Genomic DNA, 21,122 nt, shown 5'->3' with positions numbered 1-21,122 from the left:
TTTAGCTGTGGTGTCCGGAATCGAGCCTGTCCTTTAGCTGTGGTGTCGGGAACAGAGCCTTGTCTTTTAGCTGTGGTGTCAGGAACCGAGCCTGTCTTTTAGCTGTGGTGTCAGGAACAGAGCCATCCTCTGCCTTTTCAGTGTGAGGATGAGAGGAAACAACTGTTTGAAAAGATGGACTGTCTACCGAGTCTGGTCACCTGCAGAGACAGAAGAATCTTCAAATCTGTCAGAGGTGAAAGGTTGAGAATGCTGTGACTGTCTGTTAGCAAAATATTTAATGAACCACTGATGAGGTTTAATCAAATCTCATGCTCCACATCTACAACTGATCCACTTCAGGAGTCATCGCATGGAGTTAGATATCCTTAAATGTGTTTGAATCATCAATGATTAATTGACGTTTAGAGTTTGTTCCTTTTTAAAATGTCCGTACCCCCTCCCCCCACACGCAGATGCTGGAGGAGGATGCACGGCGGGGTGTTACTGGATGGGTGTCCAGTTGGCTGGGAGGCAGAGGAGCACAAAGTGTCCCGACCACTCCGCAGAGACCCACTGCTGGTCAGGGGCTGAACTCGGTAAAATAAATATCTCAACTGAAAAATATTTCTTGTTCTAACTCATGAAAACAGATTTTTCACAACTTTCACTCATGATCCAGCCCTACTTACATTACAGGATGTAACAATTTGTAAATCTCATAAACACGTTTTATTCACAGTGGAACGTGGCATCACATGTTTAAGACATTTCACTATTTTCATTGAAAGGCTCTTTAGAGTTTTATGGCAGTGGAAGGATTAGTTCCTCCTCCGACGGTGTTCTGTGGTCCACACAGTCCTCACCCATCTGGAGACTAAGATCTCATGTCCTCCTGGTGTGTGTGGCCTTCAAAACTTTACACTTCACACCCTGGTCCACAAACTGTCATCACTTGGGTTCTCTGTTCTTTCTTCACCCAATCACCCAATCAGCTCTGAGTCTCCTCAGGGCTGTGTGCTGAGCCCCCTTCTGTTCTCCCTGCTCACCTTCCACTGCTCAGCAAAACATCCAGGCTGATGTATTGTGATGTTTCCTGATGCATGCTCAATTGTGATGTTTGTATATGACACAGCTGTGCTGAGACACATCAACAATGAGTCTGGCTGCAGACTGAGGTGGAACATCTGTGCAAAGAAAATCTTTGTCAACGTAAAGAGAACCATGGAGATGGTCCAATACCCTCTCGCTGCACATTGGAGGATCAGTGGTGGAAGTGGTGTCCACCTTCAGGTACATGGGAGTGGACCTAAGTGATGACCTGAAGTCACAACATTTCCTGCCTGGTAAAGAAGGCACACTGGGACCTCTACTTCCTCAGTCAACTGAGGCCTGCAGGTCCTGGGAGCTCAGACCTGAACTCCCTAAACTACCACTTCAGTCCCAGTCCTGAACTACAGACGACAGGTTCTCCAGCATCACTGTGTGGTGCTGATGTAAAGAGCTTGTAAATGACCAGAACCCAGAGGTTTGGTATTGCAGACATCATCACTTTCAACTCCTTGTTGTTTCAGTCCTTCTCAGAGATGTTTGTAAAGTTTTTGGAGATGGAATCGACCCCTTCACTGCCTGCACCAAAGCTCCCGGTCCATGACTTCAAGCCTCTGAGTGCCCCCCCTGCAAGAAGAACCAGTGGTTCTGCTCCCACTGCTGCAGGTAAAACACCGCTCTGAGGAACGCCACAGCAACGAGCTTATTGCAATTACATGGAAGCTTTTGATTTTAACTAGCATGGCACAGAGTTATACTAAAGCTTCTTTCATCGTAGGAGCTGCAGCGTCTGTCAGGCGAGCTGGTGAAGCCAACCCTTTCCTGGCCCCTCGCTCTGCAGCCGTGCCTCTGCTGGCTGGGTCTGGTTCTGGTGGTTCAGGGGGCCACCTGCTGATGAAGCCCATCTCCAATGCTCTGCCCACTTTCACACCTGTACCGGTGTCAGCTGAGGCCAGTGGAGGCGCTGTGCTCAAGGACTTGTTGAAGCAGTGACATGGCCCACCGGGGGCCGCTCAGATGTCTGTTTATCCAGCAGGAGTTCTCTGCAGACGGAGGTTTTCAGGAGCCTACCTGTTACTGCATCTGGTTCTTCTAGCAACAATAAATGATGAAAGGATCCAACAAAATGTCGTAAGCGGTTTGAAAAAGTGTTCAAAGTAAAATTATTATCAACAATGTTCTCGTGGTTCTAGTTCTATGCAACAGGCTTTACACATCAGTAAAGGTTTTGTCTCAGTGCTGCTGTTGGGTCTTAAACCACAAATAAAACGTTCAAAGAAGCGACTCCACGTGCCAAAAGGAAGCAGGATGAGAACATTTTTGATACGTGGAACTTCCAGTGTGAGAACGTTTAGTTTTTTTTAATTCCCTCCAATTCTGAACACAAGTGACCTTATAAACTGATCACCATCTCTGCAGGAGCAAATGGTTGTTTTTTCTCAACAACTTGCATCAAAAAGCTTTTTCTTTTAGGGTTTTTTGACCCAGGACTAAATAATGTATGAAAAAAACAACTGGCAGCAGCCGAGAACATGGAGATTTATGTGGTTCAGAACATCTGTTGAAACTATAAAGATGTGCGTTCTCTTGCTAAACCTTTGTTTCCAGACAGCCAGGTTGCAGTATGCAGAGAGCATCGTTGGAGCTGCTGAAGGACAACACTAGACAGATATAATGTAAATAAATAAGTATTTTATAATATTTATAGGCACAAAGGAAGCTGGTGGAGTTGAGTGCCTCTATTTTTGCAGGTTGGTGGTCTGATCAGGTCTGTAAATGGTCAGTATAAAGATATATATGTTTTGAAAATGTAAAAACCTGAACATCAAATTTAAGAACCTGATCAGAGCAGGCACCGCTCAGCTGCTGCAGAAGGAATGTTACAGGACTTGTCCAGGTGTACTGATGAAATGTAAACTGTAAATCCTGACTGGAAAGAATTTTTGTAAATGTAAAATCTGAATCTTGGAAGTGGAACAAAGGGTAACTCTGAACATGAATGACCTTCTGAAATTGGACTTTAAATAAAGGTGCCAGTTGGTGACCTCTAACTTATGAGCCATTTCATGTGTTGATTTATTTTCCTTCCTTTTAAATTATTAAATTATATTGTGGGGGTGCTGCGACCCAAGTCCCTCAGCCAAACTCCCATGCCCCCTCACGAGTTAAAGGCTGGTCCAGAGTTCCACAGCCGGGACAGAACCTACAATGTTCTTCCTGAATCTGAGCTTCAACCATCAGCAAGATTATCTTCTCCAGCACTCCTGGATAGTCCTTACAGCAGAGGCTGATGAGTGTGATGCCTCTGTAATTGGAGCACACCCTCATTTTGAAGAGGGGAACCACCACCCCAGTCTCCCAATCAACTGGTACTACCTTTAAAAAGAGACACAGTCAACCTTTCAGTCACAACTCGGGGCACTTGGCTTAACAATGAAGACACAAAACATGGCCCACTTGGACTCTGTCTACTGCCTTCACTTGGATGTGGTTGAAGATCTCTCATAGGTGGAAGTTAAAGATACTTCTGATGGGTTCCTCTGCCAGAAGTTCCCTGTAAATACTCACTACACGTTTGGGTCTACTGGGTCTGTCCAGCATCTCCCAACACCATCTGATCCAACTCACAATCAGGTGATCAGTTGAGAGCTCAGCTCCTGGGCTGGACTGTTGCTATGTGGGCCATATGAAGTCCACATGAAGACGGCAGCTTGAGCAGGAATGCCCAGACATCTCTTTCCACAGTCAACTCTTCAAGCTCTTCTGGGAGGACTTCAAGGTGTTCCCTGGCCAGCCAAGAGAATTCGTCGGCAGCACAAAGATCTTCCGCAGTGACTGGCGGAGCTTGGAGCTGGGGAGATGACGCCCTAAGGGGGTTCCGGTGGAGAGGACCGGGAAGAGTCGAGGACTGGCGGAGCTCCATCTACCTCACTCTGAATTTTGTCGTTGGCCACCAAGAACAAAAAACACCTGCACTTCAACATTAGACCACGGTGTTGTCATAATGTTTCTAAAATTTGGTGTTCAAATGGCGGATCAAGTGTTGTGAAAATTCTCAAACCCCTCTAGTGACTCCACCCCCTGACCAATTAGTGACCGACAGTGTTCTGACATCACGTTTTGGTGCCGGCCTAGCTCACTTGGTACCCTTGAGAAGAAGGGGCCAAAAAAGCTGCCAGTTCCACGAAAAATTCATGGTGGAAAAGGGATCAAAACCGTACCGAACTGAGTCGAGTCGTGCTGATAAGGTACTATGGAAACGGGGCATTAGTCGTTGATTCTTTCCGGAGCCTCTTCCCAAATGGATATTTCCAGAGAACCTTCCTAAAGGTGTCTATGGGGCATCCTTATCAGATGCTGCCTCCTCTATGAGGTTGAGCAGCAGCTCTTCTTTGAGTCGCTCCTGGATAACGAAACTTCTCACCCTATCTCTAAGGGAGAGAGAACCAACTTTCCTGAGGAGACCCTGCCAAGGACAGTTGCCCCAGACAGCGTAGCTCCTAGTAACATTTGGCGCACGTTGTTGCATGTTGTCCATGCTGCAGCAGTTAAGGGCCTGCCCACTGCCGGTACCCACCCCCACTCAGCCCAGTTTATGGGACCACCTTGTTTGCAGTTCCAAGCGGACTGCTTTGAGGTGCTGATTTTGACGTGAGCAGACAGCAGCTGTTGATTGGCTAGCAGAGCTACCTCAATGGATGACCTGCCCAGTAAAACTTCAAACTACATCTGAGCCTCCACCTCCTCATCGTGTTGACGAATGGCGCCACAGAAAATTAGCATATTTACAGAGAGATATCAGTGATGATGGCACAACATAGCTACACCTGGACTTGTAAACAGTGCTGGGATAAGCTAAAGGAATTGATGTCAGATTATAGGACCATTTAGAATCACAACGAGCAGAGTGACTCAAACACAATAACCTGTTACGATATCGCCCACAGAGCGGGGAAACGGTGGCAAATCACCTACACCTTAGAAGAACTGAGAAGACAAGAGCTGAGTGGAGTCACTTATCAATGGCAAAGTGGTTATTCAGGCACACAAACTCCTCCACTTCATCAAGGATGATGTGAATTACTCATGGCAGCTACAACTGCATTGTACATACTTTTCTTATCCCTTACACCAAACTCTGACTGTGTTTGTGTGTCTTTGTATTTATTACCTTGTAAGGCCCATTTTTTCAACACAAACCACACTGTGAGGACCTATGGCTCCTTATGGGGCCCAAAGCCTGGTCCCCATCAGAAGAAGTACCATTGATGGGATAGGGGTTAGGACAAAGTTGTGATTTGAGGATGGGTTAGGTTTAGGCAGGGTTTAATTTGTAACCCAATCGATGCCAGAATGCAGATGGCGGACAGGCCAGCGTTGGGGTGGTAGCGGTGATGGTGGTGTGTGTGTGGGGGGTGGGGGGTCTGGGTGTCCTCCCCCTGAAAAGTTTTAATAAAGTAGATGCGATTTCCTGCATTTTGGTGTATTTTAACAGGTTGTTAAACATCTACGTTTACATACATACGTAAACACTCCATTTCTGTCAGCCCTCCACCCTCACTTGACAGAACCATCAAGTTCCATCAATCCAAGCCGGATCCTAGCAAACAGTTACCGGAAGCACCTTGTCAAAATAAGAGAGTTCCCAGATTCTGTTCTGGCAGGATCCGGCTCAAATTAAGCCCTGGGTTTGGGGTTTGATATGTAAGGGTTAGGGTTGGGCTATAGAAATGGAAAAAAAAAAGGAAAATGAATAGAAGTCGGTGCAAAATCTGTCTGTCTAGTACATATATGTACATATATGTACATATATAAATATGTAGGTTGTGGGTTTTCTGTGCGTGTGTGTGTGTGTGTGTGTGTGTGTGTCTGCTATGGGCCGTCTGTGTGTGTCTGTCTGACTGGAGGGGGCTGGGTTTTCTCTGAATCTCCTGATTGAATCCAGCTGTTGGGGGGGTGGAAAGTGCTTGAACAGGACTCGTCAGCTTGCATTGCTAAAATAATCCGTGCAGTCGAAGGTTCTGGGCAGAAACGGGTCGTCTATGCGTTTGGAGGTCATTTTGTGCAGCTCCTGGTCAATGAGCCGAAGATTCAGCCTGTTGATGAAAACCTCGTGTTGGCTTTGGGTGCAGTTGGGGCAGCTGCAGTGAGCCCCGCTGGCTTCTCTGTTTCCAGGTCTGAATCTTTCCTTCCAGAAGGAACTCAGCAGAAATCATCAAAGCATGTCTGAAATGTGTGGCCTCAGGTTGGCTTCCACTGGAAGGTCAGTACTTCATTCTTTACTGTGGGTTTTGTGCAGCAGCAGAATAATCAGTAGTTTTTATTGTTGAAGTTTGAGCGAAAAGAGTGAAATGTAAAGGAAATTGTCTGCAGGATGCTGGCTGCTCTGGTATTTATTCTGCTGCGTTTCCAGTCTGGACATGGACAGGTAACTAAACACCTTTATTCACCTCCTGATCCTCAGACAAACTCTAACCTGGACTCTTGTCTCTCCTCAGACCTGCACAAATGGATTTGTATTTGACGGCAGGTTAAGAGAATGTGCAGGTGAGAAACGTCTATCCTAAAGTCCTATTGTCAATAAAATGTTCATATCTAACGTAAACAAAAGGTCTCTCATTCCTTGGCAGAATGAGTATCACCCATTATTTTAGTTTTAAACTCACCTACTGAGAAATAATACTGTTACTGACACCATGCCTGCCAGTACACATAGTTGTGTACTGTAGTATAAGTATTGTATGGGTGCTATGGAATGTCAATAAGGACTTGGCAACCCATTCAGAAGCTTTTCTTTGCAAACTGTAATCAAACATCCCAATTTATTATTCCCTTCAAGTGAGGTAAAAGATCAAGTTTATTTCTTATGTAGAGAGACTTCAAGTCAAATCCGTTGACTCAAATTAAGGAGGTCAATGCATCCGAGTTCACTTCTTCTTGGGAGCTGCCTTCTTGGCTTTGGGTTTGGCTGCCTTTTTTGCTGGCATTTTCTTGGCTGCATGGGCCTTCTTCACCACGATGCGGCTCTTGGTGGCCTTCGTGGGGCTGTTGGCTGCCTTTTTGACCATGGCGGGCTTCTTCACCTTCTTGGGGGACTTCTTAGCAGCTGTGGGCTTCTTGGCTGCAGCCACCTTCTTGAGCCATCATTAAATCTCTTTATTTAATGTAGTTTTAGATACAAATCAACCTTATTCAAACAAACATCTGGTATTAGAGTACAGTCACGATGTCCTGGAAACACATCAGTCTGATCAGCACACAACTCTCACTTCATCCCTTTAGTGCTCAGCAGAGCGGTGAGGGCTTGATGATCTGTTCTGAGTCTGTGTTTCCACATTTGTGTCCTGAAACTCTCAATGGTCCGAACACGATCAAAAGTTTCTCTTTCTAAAGAGAAGTCTCTCGGCTGAAGATGGGGTCCTGGATGCAGAAGCTACATTAAGTTCCTCTGGGACACAACAGCTGCCAGTCTGTAGTCTGAGGCATCTGTAGGATGTTCAGAGCTGTTCAGGATAAGTGCAGGACTTTTCTGGAACATTGTTTTGAGATCAGTGAAACTTTTCTTTGCTGCATCAGTTCATTGTATTGCAGCTGAAGTGCTTGCTTGAAGTAACTCTTGCAGTGGTTCAGCCACGGTTGAGAAGCTTGGTAGAAACTTCTTGATGCAGAACAGGCGGTGGACTTCATACTAAAGTGTTTGAACACGACGTTGTCTCGTCACTATCTTAGTTTTCTTTGGCAGTATCTTCTGCTCCATGCTGTCAAAGCAGCACCCTCTAGTGACAAGAAGTAATAACATCAACGAAACATAACGAAAATGTATTCACTGTGTGAACCTAAGAACATAACGGAAAGAACCGACCCAACCTTCCAGTTCAGACAGCCTCACCTCCGAACTTACCATAAGACTGCATTTATTACGTCATCGCTAACAGAGGACGAGGATAGCTAAACACACAAAGCGACGACAGAAGAAGCTGGAAACAGCTGGTCGGTTACTGACTCACCTGTTAATGGTCTGAATCATCATACTGAACCACGACTCACAACTTACACATCTCAATTAACCCACATCAGATAGGTTTTGATTTGTAAATAGATCTCAAACTATAATGAGGTGTTTGAAATGTTTGTATATAACTTATGAATGTGATCTTCTATCTCTCTTTTTACATAAAGTACTGTAATTATTGTTGTCGTTACTTTGTGCAGAAAAAACTTTTAAATAGGTCTCAGAGTTGTTTTTGGCCTCCCAAGGCACCCATACACCACTTGTATCGTAGGTCACGATGTATGTTTGCAGCAGAAATCTGGCACTAAGTAGCTGAACCGTGGAGTTATTCTTTGTTTTGGTCATAACTTGGAAATAAAATTCTGTCTCATGAGACAATATGAGGAATGGATGGTCATGTTCACAATATGTGTTGGAGATTAGTCTCAAATAATACCACACCAAAATGAGGTCATTTGTACATTTCACTGAGTTTTGGCGATTGTCTCCAACAGTTAATCAGTTGTAGACTAACATTCAGTGAATACTCTGTAAATTGTGTTAAAATTCATTTTAGGTAAAAGATGTACTGTATCTTCTCTAGTAAAAGATGCTGCACAGACTTTATTGTTTTTTATTCGTCTTTCGGCTGCTCCCTTCTTGAGGGGTCGGCATGGCGAACTAACTCGCATGAAGGCTTGGCAATTGTTTTTACTCTGGATGCCCTTCCTGATGCAACCACAGACCACCAAGCTACCATAGTCCTCTGTGTGGAGCTGAGAGCTGCCATCTTAAGGCGCCCGGGGTGCAGCTGCGGGGGTTAAGAGCCTTGCTCAAGGGCCCAGAGTGGGGCAAATGGGGTGGAGGCTGGTTTGGGTGTTTGACCTTTTCCATTTTTGATGTCAGTCCGATTGGGGGCAGGGGGCAAACTGGTGACCTTCTGATCACAGGCTCGCCTTCTCTAACCTCTGCACCCCCAGTTCTCCCAACGTATAGATGTAAAGCTGTATAGAGTAATGGGTCTAAAGGGGATGGGAGTCTGTCCCACAGGCTTCCTGGCTGCAGGAATGTCCTTCTCACTGCTCTCCTCTGCTCTCCAGATGTGAACGAGTGCGCCATCTTGCCTCGAGCTTGCCAAGGAGATATGCGGTGTGTCAACCAGATCGGAGGTTATCGTTGCATCCCCATTGGCTTATACGACCGGCCTTACAGCCCAAACAGCCCGATCCTGCCAGAACTGAGCTACCCCAACCCCCCTGATGGAGCTGCAGACACCTTCCAGCCAGCTCCTCCAAGATCCGTGGAGCCGAGTTACCCCAGAGTGAGGAGCCCCGTGTTGTGCACCCTGGGATACGCTCCTGCTGATGATGGCACCTGTAATGGTGAGTCCTTCCTAATCCCTCAGGTTAGTGAATAAAGGAAAATTTTCTAAATGACAGGGGTGTGCAACATTTCAATCCAGGGAGCTATTTCTCCCCATTGACAAAAAAAGATGGACAAAGCGTTTCCAGTTTCTGTCATTACTCAGAACTCAAGCCAATCTGTGTTTTTGGGAGTTTCCACGTTAAATTTCTGGAGCCAGAGGCTGAAACTGGAGGCGTGGGGGTGTACCCTCGCTACAAAAGTCCCACCTACTCACTGTCAATTACAGTGAATTATGACACTTTTCTTTAAGCCTCGAATAACTAATTAAGTGTAATCTTGTTGAATACTCTGAATGGAAATATAAAAAACACATTTGACCAAATGAGGTAGAAACTAGAAGAATCAGCATCTGAAAAAAAAAAAATCAAATTTATTATGATTTATGTTTAGTCAGGAAAACATTCCATTTGTTTATGTGGAGGGGCAGGGCCTAAAGATTATATTGCTCCAGCAATAAGGGGGCGCTCATTCTTTATGTAGAGGGGCGGAGCCTAAAGATTACGATGCTCCAGCTATAAGGGGGCGCTCATTCTTTATGTAGAGGGGCGGCACCTAAAGATTATACTGCTCCAGCCATGAGGGGGTGCTCATTCTTTGTGACTTGAACTTCCAGCTTCTGTTCCATCTCACTGCCTCACCAACTGACTCTGCCGGACACTTTTTATGACTCCAGACCATGAAAACATTTTGATGTGTGAATTGCATCAAAAGAAATGTTACAGCTGCTGCCAGTGGCTTGTTATGGTCACCATGGTAACCACACACCTGTGTCTGTCAATGGCACACCTGTGGCTGATAAGTCAATGAGAGGCAGACAGAAACAGACTGAAGAATAAGTCTCAATCAAATGGTCACTGTGTAAAAAGTATAAATCAGATTTTACGGATTCTTGAACCTTGAGCCACAGGAGACTCTGGTCACATGTGAGCTTTGATGTATAGTTTGTAAAAAAAATAAACAAATAAATAAGAAGAAGCTGTCAGTGTGAGAAGAGTGGAGGTGGAAGAGAACTTGCAGAGGTGCTTGTATGCACTTGAAAGAAGAGTAATGAAAGTCAGCCGTAGTAAAACAGAGTACATGTGTGTGAATGAGAGAGGCCAGTGGTACAGTGAGGCTACAAGGAGCAGAGGTCACAAAGGTGCAGGACTTCAAGGTTCAGGACCTGATCTCCTCTATGGACTAGCCTAGACCTCAGGACAACTAGAGACCCAACAACCTCTGTGGACCAGCCTGGACCTATGGACAACCAAACCCCCCCGTCAGTTTTTATTTATTTTCTTGTCTGTGAGAATAAATCAGCCATGACTCTCATGACGTCTTCAGTTTTCTGTTTTTGAACTGAGCTCATGGACAATAATGGACTTCTTGTTTCTGTTGGGGGGTGGGTGGGGGTGGGGGGGGTGTTGGTTCGGTTCCAGGGGATCAGCTAAGAACCTTGTTTGGGTAAACTCCACCTCCTGAGTGCCAAAAGTGAGATCATGTTCAACCAAATCTAGACCCAGACTGGCCCTGAGGAGGCCACTTACTACACACATGCATGTGTGTGTGAGAGTGTGTGTTCTGATGTAATAGCTTGCTGATGGATGAAGCTGTTACAAACATAGCTTTGTTTTTCAGCTCGTGCCACAGCATTCTGTGTGTTTCCCTGCTGGCGCCGGTCTGTGGGACCAGTCTGTGGGGGAACAATGGATCTGATTAGACTTCTGATGACTTTCAGGACATGTTTTTCCATCAGCAGTCAATCAGCAGCTTCCTCCTATGGGACTTTCTATCAATCCAAGACGGACGTTTGGTCCAGGAGTTCTTGGGCATTCAGTCGTGGACCTTGCTGTGACACAAATGGACCTTCAGCTGCTGTCACAGCACTCCATCAGAACCTGGGGTGACCTGAAAGTGTTCACACACCCCAACCACAAGCTTTGAACAGTTTATGTGGATTTAAAGTGACAGAGTGACGCAAAGTTGAGCATAACGGTGAAGTGGAAATAAAGTGATTCATAGTTTTTATTTTTATAAATGAAAGTCTGAAAGGTGCAGTGTGCATTAGTATTCACCCCCTGTCCTCTGATCCCTTGAAGTAAACCTCAGAAATGACTTCATCAGAAAACAAACAGAGTCCACCTGTGAGTATTTTAACCTCAGGATATATCCAGATGTTCTGCGAACCTCAGAGGCTCATTACAGAACAGATAAAACAGCATCATGAAGACCAAGGAACACAGCAGACACTTCAGGGTCTGGTGTGTTGAGACGTTTACAGCAGGGTTAGGGTTAGCCTCTGTTCATCTGAACATGGAAAGACCAAAGAAGACCTGCCAAGATGCCAAAACTGCCAGGAGAGCCTTAATCTGAAGAACAGCCAAGAAGCCAAACTCTGGAGGAGCTGCAGAGAGCCACACCTCAGGTGGGTTGGTCCTGATCCGAACTTCAGGGTAGGGTTGAGAAACCTTGTCCACAGGACAACTGTTGGTCTACAAATCTGTCCTGTATGGAAGAAAGTATCCTGTTTGTCCTCTATGTCATGTAAAGGCAACTGAAGGTGCTCAAAACAGAACATTTTGACCCCAATGCTCTAAAACATGTCACCACCCTGAACACACCATCCCCACTGTGAGACATGGTGGTGGCAACATCTTGCTGTGGGGATGCTTGTGTTCAGCAGGGACAGGAAGCTGGTCAGAGTAAATGGGAAGATGGAGGGAGCTAAATCCTGGAAGAAAACCTGCTGTCAAAGACTTGAGACTGAGGTGGAGGTCCACCTTCCAGCAGGACAGCCACCTGAAACATCCACCCAGATCTCCAACGGAATGGGTCAGAACAAAACGTGTTTGTGTGTCCAGTCAAAGTCCAGACCTGATTCCAGCTGAGAATCTGTGGAGAAATTTGAAAGCTGCTGTTCAGACGCTCTGCAACCAACCTGACTGAAACTAAACTGCTTTACACAGAAGACATCAGTCTTGGATGAGACCAGAGAAGTTGACAATGTTGGAATGCAAGCGCATATGATGTATCTACCTGGTGGGGCTGGTGCCCCCCGCAGCCACTGAGGTTAATATTCAACCAGTTTCTGTATAAATGGAAGGTCTTAGTCCTTTCAGTGTTCTGTTTTCATACATGTGTCGGAGCTGAAACAGTCCTGAAGCTGCTGTGTGGGTCAGCACATGTGCACAGATTTCAGAAAAGCTCAGCCTTAACTGCAATCAGGTGCTGCAGCTCTGTGGCTCTTGGCCTTTGGCCCAACATCCCTTTTCCATCCGGCACAGAGGGCATTAGTCTCAGACTCGAGGTCGCTCTTATCAGAACAAAAAAAGGACTTCCGCCCACTTCCCCCATTGGTTTTCTACAGATAGGTGACTTCACAGCCTGAGAACCAGAACCTGAGCCTGGTTCTCTGAATATTTCTCTCCTCATAAGGAAATGTTTGTGTTTCGATTGTGTTTGAAACGCTCCAGGGCCTAAATGGAATTCAGATAGAAATGTGAGATATCACTAATCTTGTGAAAAGCACATTGTAACTTGGTGGCATGTTTCGTGTTTATTTTAACGCAGAGTGAGAAAAACCCTGAGACAGACTTTTGAATCGAAGCCTTCTGAAACGACGAGGTGATGTAGGTCTGGTGGGCGAGGTCACCCACATGGTGAAAAAACAAAAACGCTGCAGACAAGTTTCCATGAGTGAGACAGTAGTTCACTAAGGTTGTTTCTCCCAGTAAAAACAAAAGCAAAATGAAATACCAGTTCATAACTGAAAGAAGGATGCATATCGCCCACTGTCTTTCATAAACTGAGTTGAATGGGTTTCAGTCAAAGCAGTTACACTCAGAGTGTATGTTGTGACCGACTCTCAACTACTACCACATCCCAAAATCCGTCAAACTGATTCAGTCATGGCCACTTTTGTGTTGGCTAATGCTGATTGGCTGTGGCGGCCATCTTTAGTTCAACTCAGTCAGTTGCAGATGCACATTCTGAAAGTTTCAGTAAGCTTTGTGGAGTGATCGAGTTATTTTGCTAACAACTAGTCATGAGCCAAAACATTATGACCTTCTCATGTGGTGGTGGGTGATGAGTGCTGGGACTGAGGCTTCCTTTCAGATCAAAAGGTCTGATACGTTTTTCGTTCAACACGAACACTAGTGCAAGAACATTGTTCTTGCACTAGTGTTCTTGTACAAGTGCAAGAACAGTGTTATTGCTTTTAGTTTTACAATGATTGTCACTGTTTTATTGTTCCTAATGCTCTTTTTTAAATGTTGTATAGTATGTTTTAGAAATGGTAATTTCTTCTATTTGTTTTGTGATGTTTTCTTTTAATCCTTGTTGTTTTATGTCTACCTGTGTCATTGTAAATGGGAACAGGTTCTCAACTGACCTACCTGGTAAAACAAACATTATTATTATTATTTTTATCATTATTATAATTATTATTTCCTCCTCTCTGGTGCAGACATCGACGAGTGTGAGGCAAACTCCCATCACTGTAACCCCACCCAGGTGTGCATCAACACAGCTGGGGGCTACACCTGCTCCTGCACCGAAGGCTACTGGCTCATCGGAGGACAGTGCCAGGGTGGGACCACAACTGCATGCTTTTAAAAAATGTTTTAAGTAGTGCTACTTCTAAATTGTTTTTTATTTTATTTTATTTTTTTTATTGAATGAATGCTTTAATGATCCTAAAAATATTCAGATTATTTAAACAATATTAATAAAACTAATGCAGCCATCACTGGTTTTAGATCACAATGTTAAAAACCTTATAAGCCCTTATATTCAGAACTTCAACTTTATCCTACCCCCACACTTTGTAAGCCTGTATAAAAGAATTATCAGCATTGAGAGCATCAATCAAATTCAGTCAACCACAAACCAACATCAATTTTTGTTCAAAACAGTTTCTCAGCAAGGCAGCATGGTGGTTCAGTGGTTAGTGCTTTTGCCCCACAGCGGGTAGGTTGCAGGTTTGTTTCCAGCTTTTCTGTGGGGAGTTTATGCTTTCTTCCAATGCACACATTGGTTTTCTCCAGATACTCCAGTTTCCTCCCAAAAACCTCCATGTTCATTAATGACTAAATTGTCCCCAGGTGTGAGTGAGAGTGTGAATGGGTGTCTGTCTCTTAGTGTCTCTGTGATGGACTAGAGACTTGCCCAAATGTCCCCCCACTTCTCAGTGACTGCTGGAGAATGACCAGCTCCCTGCAACCCTGAATGGAGAAGTGGGTAAAAGAAGATGGATGGTTGGTTGGTCAGTTTGTTGGATGGTTGGTTGTTCAGTCAGTCGGTGGGTGGGTTGGTTGGTTGATTAGTTGATTGTTTAGTTGGTTGGTTGGTATGTTGGTTGGTTGGTTGGTATGTTGGTTGGTTGATTGGTTGGTTGGTTGTTTAGTTGGTTGGTTGGTCAGTTGGTGGGTGGGTTGGCTGTTTGGTTGATTGATTAGTGGGTTGGATGTTTGGTTGGTATGTTGGTTGGTGGGTTGGCTGTTTGGTTGGTATGTTGGTTGGTGGGTTGGTTGTTTAGTTGGTTGGTTGATTAGTGGGTTGGATGTTTGGTTGGTATGTTGGTTGGTGGGTTGGCTGCTTGGTTGGTATGTTGATTAGTGGGTTGGCTGTTTAGTTGGTATGTTGGTATGTTGGTTGGCGGGTTGGTTGTTTAGTTGGTTGGTTGGTTGGTTGGTATGTTGGTTGTTTAGTGGGTTGGTTGTTTAGTTGATATGTTGGTTGGTTGGTAGGTTGGTTGTTTAGTTGGTTGGTTGGTGAGTTGGTGAATTTGTTTGCAGTCAATAATATTTCAATCCTAACAGAACATTGAATTACACAAAGTGTGCTTTGTGACAAATAATTAAAAAAAATAAACGCAAACAACTAAAGCTGTTTCTGACTTGAGTTTAATTCATCTGAGAAGTTCAAACTTTGATGTAGCTGTAATCTAAGGGCATAAAATTTTGTAAAGTGTAGTCTTCAAAACATAACAACCACTACAGAACACTGCAAAATACTAATAATCCGCATTAAGAACCATCTTTATTTCCTGAGCATTCCTCCGTATGTCTCATGTTTTCCATCCATCTGTCTTTTATTCGTCCCCAGATATTGATGAATGTCGTTACGGTTACTGCCAGCAGCTTTGTGCCAACACCCCCGGCTCGTACTCGTGCTCCTGTAACCCTGGCTTCCTCCTCAACCCAGACAGCCGGACCTGTCAGGGTAACCTCCCCCCCACACACACACACACACAAACATAAGGAAGAACCACTGAAGATGAGTCAGCCTTTGAATCAGTACTGCACAGTTTATAATCATTTAGGACCATTTGTCATGAATGTATCATGGATGTAGTCATTTAAACATCTCAACAGTTTTTACTTTAAACTCAATCTATTTTAGCTTTATTAATAAAAGGTGTTGGTTTGAAGGAGGAGCTTGGAGGTGGCTTTCAAACAGGATGAGCTCCACCCAGTGGTGGTGTTTTTTAAAGCAACTTTTTAACATTCAGAACATCTACGCTCCTAATTCTCTACAGATTATAAACACAAACACTGTTTATCTTTCCTCACTTTAAAGACTTTAAAGAACCATATTTCCTTTGGAAAAAAAAGGCAGAGTTTTTGTTTTGGGGGTCAAAGTTTGTTCTGACAAACGTTAAAGAATGAACGTCTCCAAGGCACTAAACGAGTGAAGACCGAGGGTTTCTTGAATGAAGTCATGTTGCCGTTCATGCCCGAGTTTCAACCTGAGATCATCTCATGATGACAGCACACAAGTTCTAACTATGAGACGTGTCGGGGATGACTCTCAGCTACTACCACCAGAACGCAGCTCAGTGTTTGTGAAACACACACACACACACACATGCACACACAGATAAAAACATAATCACCTCTTGAGTGGTGGGTAAAAACAACAGGAGTAAAAGAGTTGACAGACATCACATTGTCTGTCTCTATTCTTTAATATGACTGAACATAACAAGGAAGATAAAAATCTGATCACTTTAGCTTGTGTTCAGATCACTTTAGCTTGTGTTCAGATCATTTTAGCTTGTGTTAGGGCTGCCTACAGTATAGTGGAGTGTAGCTGCAGACACAGCTGCCTCTTCAGCTGCAGACGCAGCTGAAGAGGCAGCTGTGTCTGTAATTCCATCTGCAGCTCCATCTGCAGCTGCAGACAGAGCTGCATCTGCATCTGCATCTGCATCTGCAGCTGTGTTTGCAGCTGTGTCTGCAGCTGTGTCTGCATCTCCAGCTTCTTCTGCAGCTGCAGACATGTTGATTCTGAAACTCTGGTCTGAAAGACTGATATGCTTTCCTTCAAGAAATGCCACATCTGGAATTCAAAAAGCTGTTTTAAGACCTGATACGAAGATTTTAATCTAATAATAAATTATATTATGATATAATGATAATTTTATCCTGAAAACCTAGAACCGATGGACGGCACATTTTAATCAAAACACACACCTTTGTGTATTTTTGTAACTTGTGTGATTTTAGAGGCTAGTTTGTCTGAACAGAACAAGCCGAACGACACTGACCTTTAACCTCTGCTCTCCATCCAGATGTGGACGAGTGTGAGGACGAGCCTTGCACTCACAGCTGCTTTAACACCTACGGCTCCTTCATGTGCAACTGTGACGAGGGCTTCGAGCTGGCGTCTGACGGGACGAGCTGCATCGGTGACCGCTTTTACATTTCAGTTTGTACAGAGTAAAACATTTAGCTGCGGTTCATCCAAGTCTACACGTTTCTGGATGAAGCATCGTCGTTTTGATCAGAAGTTATCTCAGAGTGCAAAGTGCAAATCTTTTCTGGATATTCACTGAATTATTTCAATTCATTCAGTTTATTAATTTATCTTCTTGTTCTTTTTCTTCTTTCGGCTTTTCCCTCTTCAGGAGTCTCCACAGCGAGTCATCCTCCTCCATCTCACTCTGTCCTCACTCCAACTCCCTCCATGTCCTCTCTAACTGCATCCATAGATCTCCTCTTTGTCTTTTTCATGGCAGCTGCATTTCTAACATCCTTCTACCAAATAACTGTCCCTCCTCTGGACATGTCCAAACCACTGTCCCTCCTCTGGACATGTCCAAACCATCTCAATCTGGTCTCTCTAACTTTATCTCCCAGTTGTTCAACCTGTGCTGTACCTCTGATGATCTCATTCCTAATCACATATTCACAATCCTCCATTTTGAGCAGCTTGTTGGTGACAATGGAAAGAAACAACTCCCTACAGCAGGAAGAAACCTCCTGCAGAACCAGACAAGGCTCAGGATGGGCAGCCATCTGCCTCGACTGACTGGGGACAGAGAGGACAGAAAGACGACACATAAACACAGAATGAATGGTCCAGGTGTATGATCTACGGTCCAGTGTCCTCATGTACAAAGACTTGCATGGATTTCCTACTGAAACATGGCGTATGCTTAAATCAAAAAACAACGTACGCACAAATTAATCCAGATGTATGACACTGTGCATACGCATGAATCCATGCACAGTTCCAGAAGGATTGTCTTTGAAAGACTAAAACGTCTGATGTCCAGAACATCCCCTCTGTCTCTAAACACACGCTCTCTGAGTATCGCTCCATTTGTTAAACCCTCTATAAAAACTAAAGCTGTTGTTGTTAAAGGTATTTTACATCCACTCTTATTTCATACATATTTGATCGTGCATGGCTGTATGCACAATAATAGTTTTCACATCAACATTTTCCCAGCATCACCTCCAAGTGTCACCAACGGACCAGTAACTAAAGAAACCTGTATGCCAGCATGAAGCTGGTGTGGGCCTGCACACATTACCACGGTCATTCTATTCGTGACCCATCTGAAGTTTTGCATGAAAATGGATGTACGCCATGTTTTTGTGTGTACACAAACTTTGTACATGACACCCCCGGTGAAGTTTCTGAGGTCTAGGTGTAGTTCTCATGGTCCAGGTATAATTTATGTGGTTCAGGTTTACTTTCTAAGGTCCAGGTGAAGTTTCTACGGTCCAGATTTAGTTTTTATTGGAATACAATCATGTTAAGATAGAAATAATTACAAATACAAACATGTAGAGTAGAGCAAGTAAAGAAGCAGCAGAGAGAGGAGATGGGGTCAGTTTGTCCTCCAGCAGTCTAAGCCTATAGCAGCATAACTAAGGGAAGGAAACCCAAGCCAACCTTAACTATAGGATTTATCAAAAAGGAAAGTCTTAAGCCCAGTCTTAAAACTAGACAAGGTGTCAGCCTCACGGATGGAAACTGGAAGTTGGTTCCACAAGAGAGGAGCATGATAACTGAAAGATCTTCCTCCCATTCTGCTTTTGGAAACTCTAGGAACCACAAGTAAACCTGCAGTCTGAGAGCAAAGTGCTCTGTTAAGAAAATATGGAACAATAAGATCTGTAATATAAGATGGAGCTAGGTTGTTGAGAGCTTTGTAGGTCAGAAGTAAGATTTTGAATTCTATTCTGGATTTGACAGGGAGCCAGTGGAGAGAAGCTAAAACTGGAGAGATATGATCTCTCCCACTAACTCCAGTTAAGACTCTGGTGCAGCATTTTGGATCAACTGAAGATGTTTAAAGAAACTTTTGGACACCCAGATAATAAACCACTGCAATAGTCCAGTCTAGACGTGACAAATGCATGAACCAGTTTTAGGCTTTTTCTCCAGAAAGCACTTTGTATTGATTTCTTCTGAGGAGCTGTTTCATACAAATGATGTGTTGTAGACTAACATTTACAAGTTTCTGCTGCACTTTACCTGCATGTGAAAAACACAAGCAAAGGGAGAAAACTTCTCCGAAGTGGAAGTAAAATGTGCTGTGTCCCATTCGAACATGTATAATTAATATATTTGAACTTTGTTCCATTCAGACCTGGATGAGTGCAGTTTCTCTGAGTTTCTGTGCCAGTTCAGGTGTGTGAACACTCCCGGCTCGTTCACCTGCATTTGTCCACCTGGATATTATTTATATGAAGATGAGAGGAACTGTGAAGGTAAAGATCACGGTGGGAGAACATGTGACGTTTGCTGCGGCTCCTTCCAGCTCATAGAACTAACTTAGTTATGAAACATCTTATTTCGTTTTTCTTTTCTGTTTATCTTTGAGGAAAAAGTCATATCTTCACAGCAATGCTTTGAAAACAAAAAAAATCATCCTCCATTAGATTGACGAGAAAAGTATTTTCGCAGTGTTTTGTCTGCAGTTGTTGAATTCTTGTTGTTGTTGTGGTTCTGATGATGCTCTAACTGACTCTAACTGTTGTGTGCTTGATTTCAAAGATATCAATGAATGTGACACTGGTAACAACACCTGTACAACAGAACAAGTGTGTTTCAATTTCCAGGGAGGCTTTACCTGCCTGGATCCCTTACAGTGTCAGCTTCCTTACATAGCAGTTAGTGACAAGTGAGCTTTAGTTTGTTATTTTTTACTCATCACAAACTTTTCTGTATTTAACTAGCATATTTTAAATATTTCCCTCAAACCTAAAGGCATCTCCTCTGCTCTGCAGTCAGTGCATGTGTTCAGCTGAGAACCCCGCCTGCGGGAACAGGCCTTTCACCATTTTGTACCGACACATGGACTTGTCGTCGGGCCGCAGTGTGCCTGCAGACATCTTCCAGATGCAGGCCACCACACGTTACCCTGGCGTCTTCTACATCTTCCAGATAAAGTCGGGCAACGATGGACGCGAGTTTTACATGAGGGTGAGCATGACGAGATAAAAATTTGATGATCACATATGTTGCTCCAAACATGGAGATACTTTTCTCATGAACGGTGAAGAGAATCTTTAGAAAAATATTTAAAAAAAATAACAACATTAAGACATAAAGGCCGACTTTAGCATTAAAGACTCTGAGGGAAATCCATTAGTCACAGCAGCAGATGAGTTCTGAATTAAAACTACTACAAACTTGTTTTATAACCATAAACAAATTAGTAGATAGAACTGTGCTACCGTGCGCACTAGATGGAGCTCAATCATTCTCAGTCGGGTCATCTGGATAGTTTCTTTTTTATAGAGACATGTCGCCCTCTATCCAGAGGGCTTCATCAATCAGAGGAGTTCCAGTCAACTGTTTCCCCACCAAGCAGAAAACTCCTTAAGTGGGCCAACCAGTATAAAAAGAAACTGTCCAGATGATCCAACTGAGAATTATTGGATTTGGTACCTGGATGATTGAGCATGAACTTTGTTAGATAGAACTGTGTTACAGTTTTCTGCCAGTAGATGGAGCTGTAATCCAGTGTGTTATAAAATATAATATATAAATAAATCTGTATTATAGTGTGCATTAAGAAGATGAAGCTGTGTTACAGTGTGAAGGTAGGAGATGGAGCTGTATTACAATTTATTTAAACCTTTATTTTAGCAGGAAAGAAATCCATTGAGGTCATTAATCTCTTTTACAGGGATGTCCTGGCCAATGTGCAAACAATCCATTACAATTACAATAATAATATAATATTGAAATATTTACAACAAACAATGTGCAGTTAGTAGATGAATCAGTATTACAGTGTGCAGTAAAAAGACGAAGCTGTATTACATTTTGCATTTTTTAGAGGGAGCTTATTTAAATTTGCTGCCAGTAGCTGTAGCTGTGTTGGTGTGCCACCAGTAGCTGTAGCTGTGTTGGTGTGCCACCAGTATCTGGCTGTGTTGGTGTGCCACCA

At 43.8% G+C, this 21,122-nt stretch overlaps 2 protein-coding genes across 2 annotated transcripts in view; both read left to right on the top strand.

Moving 5' to 3' along the window:
- trip11 (thyroid hormone receptor interactor 11) overlaps positions 1-2,409 on the top strand; it is a 25,346-nt gene extending 22,937 nt beyond the window's left edge. The window contains exons 19-21 of the mRNA XM_037694605.1: positions 456-578; positions 1,554-1,695; positions 1,808-2,409. Of these exons, the coding sequence (XP_037550533.1) occupies positions 456-578; positions 1,554-1,695; positions 1,808-2,022 (480 nt within the window). The 3' untranslated portion in view covers positions 2,023-2,409. The remainder of the gene's footprint in view (positions 1-455; positions 579-1,553; positions 1,696-1,807) is intronic.
- Positions 2,410-6,004: 3,595 nt separating this feature from the next.
- The window catches only part of fbln5 (fibulin 5), a 16,407-nt gene continuing 1,289 nt past the window's right edge, over positions 6,005-21,122 (top strand). The window contains exons 1-10 of the mRNA XM_037694630.1: positions 6,005-6,292; positions 6,403-6,457; positions 6,528-6,576; positions 9,121-9,402; positions 13,893-14,015; positions 15,533-15,649; positions 17,001-17,117; positions 19,312-19,434; positions 19,721-19,847; positions 19,954-20,149. Coding sequence (XP_037550558.1) covers positions 6,252-6,292; positions 6,403-6,457; positions 6,528-6,576; positions 9,121-9,402; positions 13,893-14,015; positions 15,533-15,649; positions 17,001-17,117; positions 19,312-19,434; positions 19,721-19,847; positions 19,954-20,149 — 1,230 coding nt within the window. The 5' untranslated portion in view covers positions 6,005-6,251. The remainder of the gene's footprint in view (positions 6,293-6,402; positions 6,458-6,527; positions 6,577-9,120; positions 9,403-13,892; positions 14,016-15,532; positions 15,650-17,000; positions 17,118-19,311; positions 19,435-19,720; positions 19,848-19,953; positions 20,150-21,122) is intronic.

This window comes from Nematolebias whitei, chromosome 21 (genome assembly GCF_014905685.2).
Source record: "Nematolebias whitei isolate Nwh7 chromosome 21, NemWhi1, whole genome shotgun sequence".
NCBI lineage: Eukaryota > Metazoa > Chordata > Actinopteri > Cyprinodontiformes > Rivulidae > Nematolebias > Nematolebias whitei.
This window is presented reverse-complemented; position numbering and strand designations above follow the sequence as displayed.